Source organism: Aquila chrysaetos, chromosome 5, assembly GCF_900496995.4.
Source record: "Aquila chrysaetos chrysaetos chromosome 5, bAquChr1.4, whole genome shotgun sequence".
Taxonomy (NCBI): Eukaryota; Metazoa; Chordata; class Aves; order Accipitriformes; family Accipitridae; genus Aquila; species Aquila chrysaetos.
The window spans coordinates 31752451-31762714 of record NC_044008.1 but is presented as its reverse complement, the minus strand read 5'-3'; the positions used below and the strand labels follow the sequence as shown (position 1 = coordinate 31762714).

At 38.7% G+C, this 10264-nt stretch overlaps 1 protein-coding gene across 1 annotated transcript; it reads left to right on the top strand.

The window, feature by feature from the left end:
- Nucleotides 1-1036: 1036 nt before the first annotated feature.
- On the top strand, nt 1037-4845 carry LOC115341602 (arg8-vasotocin receptor-like). Its single transcript, XM_030014882.2, has 2 exons — nt 1037-2055; nt 3116-4845. The coding sequence occupies exons 1-2, from the start codon at nt 1140-1142 to the stop codon at nt 3313-3315; spliced, it is 1116 nt and encodes a 371-aa protein (XP_029870742.1). The 5' UTR covers nt 1037-1139; the 3' UTR covers nt 3316-4845.
- The last annotated feature ends 5419 nt before the right edge of the window (nt 4846-10264 follow it).

The window sequence follows — 10264 nt, the reverse complement described above, 5'->3', positions numbered from 1 at the left end:
ACATTGAATTAATTCATTTTATTAAATCTCTCTTTTGTGATTAAGAGGGCAGACTGAGGGAGAACAAATGAAATTAAATCAAAATTGCTATTCTTATCTGCCACTAACAATATGCAAAAGTCATACTGGAAGGTCAAAACCAACGAAATTCTTGTGGTCATGATACAACTTACTCCACAAAAATAAAAAGGATTAGGTACTGAAAAATGACCTCCCAGCCTTTAGCACTATAGTAGAATAGAGACCCTTGACAATTGTTTCATCATAGAGACCTTTTCCTCAATTGGATTACCCACTGAATTTTCACTTATTTTTCTATTAAATTCTTGGTAGATTCATTATCCCATTAAAAGTAATTTATTTCACATGTGTTATTTTTCATTTTGCTGAGAAAAAACCTCTAAGTCTTGACCCCGTCTTGAAAGAAGAAGATTATTTTTAGGGCAGTTCAAATCAAATATTTTTCTTTTTTTTTTTTTTGTTTTTTTTTTAGAATCAGGTGACTCCAGAAAAGAGAAGGAAAAAAAAAAAAGCCATGGAAAAATGCATTTCTTTGTCTCTGCTGCATTTAGGTTGTGGTCGTGCCCCAGGAGCCTAGAGAATTGCAGTTACGATGCGCCTGAGCTCAGGGGCCCAACTTTCCGTCTACGTATAAACATTCCTCCCGCTTCAGCCGAAGCGTGCGCTTCTGGTTTGCGTAAAAAACATATTTGCGAGAACTCTCCCGAGTAAGATCATCTAAGTATGATTTTGGCCACAGCTATTTACAAGTGCGGGTTTTGACTGAAGTGAGTAATTGAATTACGTTGAGCCTCTGAAGTTTGCCTTTTATTTATATATTTCCCCCAATTGTGTGGCTCGGTCTGCCATTGGCTGCGGTCCCTGCAGCCTACCCGAGGGCTCTGCAGTTACATAAGGCTCTGTCTGCTGGGAGCCTATATAAAGCCTTTTTACATGCCAGCAAGAGACAGAATTTTATCAAGAGCCAGGTCCCACTGCTTTAGTTCACACAAACAGGAGGAGATTTGCTTGAAGATATACCGAAACCCGAACCCAGGCTGGTTTGTTTGCTAGCCAGTACTTCACAGCTGTCAACCTGAGTCGCAAGTAGCAGCTACTGTAAGTAGCTTCTGTGCACTATGAAGAATTTTTCATTTCCTATGCAGGATAACACACATCAGACTGAGAGTCCTTCTCCTCACAGATTCCTGAGTTTGACAAATCAGTCAGATCCTGTTGGAAGACCAGAAAGAGATGAGCAATTAGCTCAAGTAGAGATTGCCGTACTGGGGGTCATATTTCTGACGGCGTCTGTGGGCAATTTTATTCTCATACTGGTGCTGTGGCGAAGAAGAAAGAAGCTCTCTAGGATGTATGTGTTCATGCTTCACCTCAGCATCGCTGACTTAGTGGTAGCCTTTTTTCAAGTGCTTCCTCAACTCATATGGGATATTACAGATGTTTTCATAGGGCCAGATTTCTTGTGCAGAATTATCAAGTATCTACAATTGCTGGGCATGTTTGCCTCTACTTATATGATAGTGGTCATGACAGTGGACAGATACCAAGCGGTTTGCTACCCTATGGTCACTTTCCAAAAGAAGAGAGCTCTCTGGAACATCCCCATTTGCACCAGCTGGTCTATATCGCTGATTCTTAGCCTACCACAGGTATTTATCTTTTCTAAGACTGAAATATCTCCAGGTATCTTTGAATGTTGGGGTGAATTTGTTCAACCGTGGGGCCCAAGGGCATATGTGACTTGGATTTTTGTAGTTATATTCTTCATCCCCTCAGCCATCCTTATCATGTGCCAGGTTAAGATTTGCAAAATAATCAAAAGAAATATATATGTGAAAAAACAGAATGAATATGAAGTAACAAATCAGAAGCAAGTCCTGCCATCCCGAGCAAGCAGTGTGAACTGTATTTCAAAGGCTATGATCAAGACTGTAAAAATGACAGTGGTGACAGTTGTTGCGTATGTTCTCTGTTGGTCACCTTTCTTCATTGCACAGCTGTGGTCTGTGTGGTTCCCCAGTGTCGTGACCGAAGGTAAGATACTCTCCATCCTCATTCGTAACTTCATAGCAGGCTAGCACATTGCTATATTGCTTTATGTTTGCACTTTGCTTTTGTGTAAAAGTTACATGTGATCACTGGAGTATGATTAAAAAGAAATTCCTGCATCGATTATCTGCTGTATTTAGTTAGGTACAGAGAACTTAATGTGTTATGTGATCAAAACATCGTACAAGTGTGTATTTTGTGTGTGTGTTTTGAGTGATTAACCATTTAAAGATTAACAAACAGCACAGTGAAAAGTATCATTTGCTCCAGCAATGGTTCAGACTTTTAGAGTTTTTAGATATTATAGCAGCAGTATTTGGGGGTCTTGAGCTGAAAAGGAGTAATTAACTCCTTATTTTCTGGATAGAACAGTGGTGTTATAAGACATCTGATTTTTTTTTAATATTGAAATCATATTGATGAAATCTCTGTAGTTCAATATGAAACAATTAAAAGTTCTAAACCAGCTGTTTATAAAGCAAAAAAAGCAAGCCTGAGAGAGAGGTATCAAAGAACACCATGCTGTAAGCAAGATTAATCTTGTCGAACTTATAGTATTGCCTCTTTTTGAAAGGCAGACTCTGTACGTGACTTTATTTAAGTTCACCTATTCTAAACTCGGAGATATAAACCAAAGGAAAAAGAAAGATAATAGCTCTGTCTGATGGAAAAAAAAGTCTTCAGATCTTTGTTTTAAGACTTCTTCCTGTCAGTGTGAATTTGAGTCTTATTCTACATATATTTAAATCAATATCTATCTCTGTATTTATCTGTATCTGTATGGCAGGTTAGTAATTGTTTTAAATTTAATGCAGTTACATCAAAAAAGAGCTATATGGAACTATTTAACTCTGAAATGCATACAATACAGTGTGCTTCATACTTTCAACAATTACAAATTGCATTGAAGAAATGGGAATTTCCTACTATTAGATTAACTTTAATGTGTGAACAGGCACACCAGAAAGCAGGAGACTGTGAAGATATTACTTATTGGTACAAGTGCTTTATTGACTCTGTTATTCCTTTAACTATTTCATTCTAGGTTCAGCATTCACCATTATCATGCTCCTTGGCAATTTAAATAGTTGCACCAACCCATGGATTTACATGTATTTTTGTGGCCACATTCCATATTGCACAAATAAGCAGCAGGAGAACACCTCGGCTCAAGAGGAATCGATGATCACGGGGAGCATTCATCTTGTAGACAGAGACCCTGAGGAAAACAGTACTTCTGCATAAATGTTGAATGCTTTTTGTTGTTTTGTTACATTTGCTATCTTCACAAGACATACCGATATTTTACCACCATCCCTGGTTTTGTGGATAAGGAAGCTGGAAAATTGTCTTTTGTTGTGTAAATATATTTCTGTGCAGTTCTGTAGCATATACAGGAAGTTTCTGTGTTGTGCAAGCTGACTCAGTACTTCCATCACCACTGTGTTATCAAAAATGAATTCTTGTAAAGACTGACAAAGATATGTAAAAGTATCTTAGATATTTTGTGTCCTAAACTACTTTTGCTTCTGTTATTCTGGATTTCTAAGTAGTAAAATTTTGCAACTAACTGGCCCAACAAATTGAAACATAATTGCAAAGGAATCTGACATAATTAGACTTGAATATGTTTTCAAATTGAACCATGAATTGTTCATCAGTCTGGCAAATCTTGAGAAGGCAGCAGAAAGTCAGAAAAATCCTTTGCCAGCTATTATTAATACCTGTTTTAAATTAACTCCTTATATACATTTATAAAATGCCAAGCAGCTTAGTATAATTTTTAAAAAATGAATTTGGTGTCCTTGTGACACTGCACACCTACTTCAGTTCCAAATGCCACTGTGAATCACAGGTGTCGGCGGCATAGTAGCAGTCCAGGTTTGTGGCTTCACACCATGGGATTTGATCTTCCATGCATTCCCTGATGTGCAAGCAGTTAACTGAACACCCCCTGCCCCCCCCCCCCCCCATACACATACGTATACATACTTTAAATAAAAATGGGTGCTAGGAATGTACACTTTCATTTGGTATTAAGACCTATTTGTTCTGGCATGCAATTTATTGACAGAGAGTGCTTAGAACCCCTTCAGGCTCAAATTCAATTATTTCCCCTTTGTGATAAAAATAAATCTGCATCTCTTTACCTCAAAATGCCATTTGCTTGCTAGTTTGTGGGTGTTTTATGCAGGTAGCTATTTATTCCCCTTTCAGTGTCTGCAATTTAATCAGAGGAGTATGGAAGGAATATCAGCAAGGCTCTTTCAGGTGAGAACAGAGCTGCATTCACAGAGATTCTTGGTGATACTTGCATATCATCTGCCTACATTATACTGTGTTTCATCAGTGCTATTCACATTTCATTTTTATGAGTGCTAGCAATCTCAAATTTCAACAGAAAAGCTATAAAACTGTGTGGGGTTAATAGTCTTTAAATTGTACTCAAAATACTGATTTACACTAAACACTGATTGGATTGTGAGAAGTGCTGCTGTACAATGAATAGTTAACACTTCTGGTTAATGTGTGCTGGTATGACTGAATATTCTATGGTTTCTGTTCCCTGTATAGTTAGACCAGATAGGGGTACGAACCACATATTGCTGTTCTTTATGATGGGAGAAGCTAGTGTCCCAGTCCTGCTGGCAAGAACAACAGGTCTCTGGCAAGTACGCAGAGGAAGAAGGTGGATGAAGATAGTACCAGAACCAGACAGGAATGGAAAGAATCTGTATGAAGTCTCTCATTATAATTGTAATTGATACTTTTTTCTTGCTGGGTTTTGTTTTTCCCTCTCTTTAATTAATAGGTGTTAATTCTACCCCACAACACATTCCCTGTTAGAGCAATTCTGTAACTCAAATGACAGTGTCCGTATCTGGGGTATGAACAACCAAGATACAATCCATACTGTTGATAGGATATTTGTTATGTTCAGCCACTGACTTTCTAAGACTTTCAGTCAAATTAGCTCTGAGTTAATTTTGCCCTTAGGACTTATTCCAATAGTTAATGGTGGGGTTTTTTTGTTTTTCTACTTCCTTTGACTGCAGTTAGTTACATAGTAAAATATGCAGTGTTGAAAGGAACTGTAAATAGAAATGCTTCAAGGAATTACCTGTGTCATTGCACCACTGGATTTGCAGCAAAACACGTTGAAAACCTCAAAAAAAAAAGGTATACATTTGCAAGGAAGACAGGCATTCAAATTGCATGCAAATAGTCATCCAGATCCAGAACTGACCTAAGTCACAGTACCGGTCAGAGACTGCAGTGGAGCTGTGCCATTTTACAGCACCTGATCTGGCCTCTGATATTTAAAAAGTATAACTTTTACTACTTACATTTCTGCATTGCTCATATATTTGTTACTGGCTCTGTAAATAATTTGGTAGAGCTTGATTTCTCAAATAAGAGTAGCTGAATGTGTTCTATAAAAGTCTGAGAACAAGATTAACTATCCATATTTCAGATACTGTGATCATGTAATGAATGAAATACCAGAACTTAAGTTCAATAATGAATGTTCACTGTAATGTTCAAAACAATGATATTTTTGTCTCTCAGGTGCTTTCCTTCTGATTTTTTCATTTTCTTTCCCCTGAGATCAGTCCTGCTGTTAAGAAGAAAAATAAAGGTCACTGTATTATGGTGTCAAACTACAGGCTGTAGACACTTTTAGTTTCTGTCCATCAGGAGGTATTTGAACACAGGTATTCCTGCTTTTTTTTCCTAGCAAAGTGAATTGGGCTGCATTTTCCAGATGTAAGTATTATCCTGCATGGCCTGCCCTGCCTGCCCCATGGGCAGCACTGACCCCTGACAAATACACTCAATGGGGAGTTTGGTTCTGGTCCACAATTTTCTGTCAAAACTCATTTTTAAATGATGGAAAATTCATTTTGATAGCTCTCTTTTTTTTTTTTTTTTCCTAAGAAAGTGTCCTTTACAGGGCTTTTCTTACTTCTTAAAGAAAAAGACTTTTAAAAATACAATGACATTTTTCTCTTTGTAAATTTGGCCATCAGTTTTCTTGGGAGTTGTAGTGTGAACATCTTGTGCCCTTGTTTTCCTCTACATTTTGATTCTTCAGCTGGACTATGTCTTTTCGAATTCACTGTCACTTAGTTTTCCAATAGGCATTACAGTGTCTCATTAAGAGGGATGACTGTGAGACATCACTGTAGTCTGGTGAGGGTGTTTAATCCGTATGGGAGAATCAGAAACTTGAACATACAAGTCCCTGGAGGCATTGTGGAAGCACGTGCAAATGAAAAAATCCAATTATCAGATGAAAGCCTTCCTCATCAATGCCTAGATTCTGTTTTCTCATACAAATAATTTCTGAGCAGAAAAATACATAGCATAGAAGTTCATACTCTTGAAGTGAATGGCTATGTTGTTGATACTGCCACTGCAGTATAATTTCTGGTTATCTGTTTGTTTTTTGGTTTTTTTTTTTTTTGTTTTACTTTACAGGGATTTGTTACCACTTGGGAAAAGCACAGTTCAGTAAAAGGAATTACGTTCTTTCTTAAAAATTATTGGTTTATGTTTTGCAGTACAGAGAAGAAGAATCAAAGACAATGTAATCTATCAATTCTGTGCAGATTTATTACAGAAAAAAAAAAACCCCAACCCCCAAACTCCTAGTAGAATGAAAGGAAAATCCCAACATGTGTTTTGCATTCTTTACAGTATCTTTTGATAATTCTGTCATTCTACAGAACTGCTGCTGTATTTTCATAGCCAGTCCCAGTGCAGATACTTGTAAATGGTGAATACTGAACCCAGAGGTATTGGGTGATAGTCTTTTTAATCTTTCAATTAAATGATGCTGACAAATTTTAAAGACAGTGCCAAACTCATCTGCCAATTTCACTTTGATCACTTAGTTCTGGCAATGGTAACCGGTTATCGTGTCAAATAAACTGCTCCTGTCTCTGCGTTGTTGGGAGAAGACTCTCAGTGTGATGTGGAGACCCAAGTTGGAACTGGCAGTTTATTATGTGAGGCAGACATGGCATGCAGACATGGCTGTATTGTCTAGTTCCCAAACACATCGCCGGGATAAAAGTATCCTCAAGAGCTTGCGAGTGTTAGCTGTTCTTGGCTGAAGAGTATCATGAGCAGACAAAGGCAAAGCAAGATGATCCAGCTACTCAGTTCTTTCAGTCAAATCCAGTTTGGGTTGGATTCCTCAGAGGAAAAAAAAAAAAAAAAAGCAAGCAAGCCATTTTCGGTCTTCATAAGGTAGGGATTTGGCCCTGAATGCCCTGGGTATCTACAGGAAACATCCGTGATTGTGAAACAGATGATTCATACATGCAGCAAAACAGGATTGCAAAGGAAAACAGTTCAAATAGGAATTGTATTACTTACAGCAAAGCAGTCAGAAATAATTTATTTACTACTGTATTAGCTGACCTGTAGAGATTTGAATTGAAAGGAAATCACACTGTTAGAAAATCAGAAATAAAACCTGATGCAATTTAGGCTACCACATCCAAACTCCACCTGCCATCCCCACACCCACCTCTTCAGTCAGTCCTATGTGTGCCAACACCAGGCCCCTCTATGCTCTCACGGTCCCAGGTAGAGCCTCGCGCTCTGCAATAGAGTTCCCCAACTCCACCCGCCCTACTCTCTTGCAGAGGTACCCCAGGTTCTCTTCACTTTGCCTCTCTGAAACAAAAGGATAGAAGCTGTGTCTTTTTCTTGGGCTTGTATGATGCTCCTGCTATTGCCACTTGAGAACTTTCTGAGGGTCACCTCATTAAGAAGGTGAATTCTGAGCATCTTTACAAGCCCTCTGTAAAATTTCCATTACTTTGCTTGTCACTTTTTCAGGAACGAAAGACAGAATAGGCTTTGAGTGAAACTAAGTAGGCCATACCCACTCCCTTTTGCTTCCTTTTCGTGCCAATACAGCAGACCAAAGCATGTGCTTCCCACCTGTAGATCGTAGCGACTAATTTAACTAACCTATTCTATCATCCAGCTCCATAATAAACTTTGGAGGTAATGAAATTCGAACCAAAGGCTTCCTGAATTTCCATCCAAATGTTGCCCTAGAGATGCAGTGCAAACATATCCAAATGCTATTGTATTCATCAGATGCTTTTGTGTATCATGACTGCCACTCTGAAAGACCTTCAGAATAGATTTATGTTTCTTGCATCCATTTCAGTATACTTGCCAAAAATTGTTAAAATTGTATATTACCCAAATTTTAGCATCAAATCTCCTGCATTCTGAGTTAACAACACAGGAATCAGTAGGACCTTGTGGAGGAAACATTTCAATACCATTTGGGAAAGAAGTCTGAAAAAATGTCAAACAAAAACTTTTGACCTTGAAGATCTGTGGAAATTATGACTGGGGAGTTGGATACAACTAGAGACAGACATCACCTTACATCTGAGTAACCAGTTTTCAAGAGAATTGATGCAGTAACAGATATTAAAACCAGATACAAGAAAGGCTTGCTATTCTTGTCGTCATCGTTGTCATCATCATCATCATCATTACTTAAATGAAATCAGCATATAACCTACAGTAAGTTCTAAAACAAAACATAAACTTGGCATAGTGTGACATATGTAGACCACTTCTGAAGACAAAATAATATAAAAGGCATGATTTCAATCACAAGTGCAACTTTTATCTCTGACATTGTTATTTTATTTAGCTAAAAAGATATAGATATGTTCTTTGGTTCCAAGATTATTGTTACATTCATTGAATTCCATGAAGCTACCCAAAGATGTATTTTGACACAAAACATTAAAAATTTGTTTCATGTTTCTATGTTCAGTTGTGTATATATTAAACCAAAATTATTGCTTAAAGATGCTAGTCTTGTATTCTTTAGCTTATTCTTGAGTTCAGTTATTATCTATATCACCACCTTTGAAGAGATACTAGGAATAAATTATCTGCTAGCTATCACAGTATATTGGAAATGTTTGCCCATGTCTCTAAATGTGTTAATAGATGTCTGGCCTCAGATGATTTAATGCTGAGTGGCTCCAGCTTTTGACTTACTGATGGGAAAAATTGTACTTCGTTATAGAGAATACAAGCCTTCTGGCAATCAGTCATGATGTGAACGCACTGCTTATTGATACATTTAATACAAATTCCAGTCTGGTGGCAATGTGATTCATATTCCTGATCTTCTGTTAACAAGACTGATGCAATCTCATGTTCTGAGATGGTATGTGTTCAGCTGTAACTGTCTGTTCAGAAAAAAATATGTGAGCAAAACCTCAGGAAAGAAATCCTTATTTTCTCCTCAGCACTTGGGTATCTTGGAGTTTAAAGCATTTGCTGTGAAAGAAGAGATTAAAAACTCCGCTGTAGCATTTGGGCTTGGTTTGTTTCCATCCACACCGAGGAATAATACTGGACTGTATGACGCTTACATGTAGACTGTATTAAAGGAATGATATGATGGGAAGTCAAACACTTAGAGCTCCAGAGGTGCCTGAATGCCCGTGTGCATGTGCTTAATACACTAATTAACGACACGGAGCTGCCATAGGGCTGCTCTGCTGCTGCTCCTGCAGATCCTGGATGGAGCATGCCCAGCATATAGACAGTCCTCGGGAAATTTCCCTGCCAAAGGCTCCCTGATGAGGACGTGGAAGATTGAATGGGAGTAAGATGTCATATAAAAGCTCCCTCAGAGTGCACTAAGAGCGCACACGCTGGATGGCTACGGCGTATTGTGTTTATTTAGGTTGCGAACAGTGATGACAACAGGGGATCAGAACCGGACCACGTGTATTACGCACAAGGCTGTCTGACCATGGATATTAGCACACACGCAGGCAAAGTGACCAAGAAGTTTCTCAGGTGATGTCCATATTGGAGGCAGTAGCACATTCATATCCCCAGCGACTTCTTGTGCTCTCTCTGTGATGAAACAAGGCACTAAATATCCAACTGGGCATGAGCACAGTGAAGCGAGCGACTAGAGCTTGGCAGTCGACGTCATTGCATAGTGCATACAGGTGGCTGGGCAGGCAAGTCCCACCGGAGTGCCACCGGCTATTTTGGGAGCCCAGAGGGCAGAGGTGCTCTGCCCAACGCTCCCCCCACCTCCACCTCTTCCTCATTCCGTGGGGCCAAAAGGAGATGACACGTGGTTGCATCTCTGCGACATATAAACAGATAGACGTGTAAA

Bases quoted from the DNA above. Each gene is read 5' to 3' on its own strand.
- LOC115341602 (XM_030014882.2), top strand. From the start codon at position 1,140: ATGAAGAATTTTTCATTTCCTATGCAGGATAACACACATCAGACTGAG. The intron at 2,056-3,115 runs GTAAGATACTCT...ATTTCATTCTAG, and splicing joins CCCCAGTGTCGTGACCGAAG to GTTCAGCATTCACCATTATC.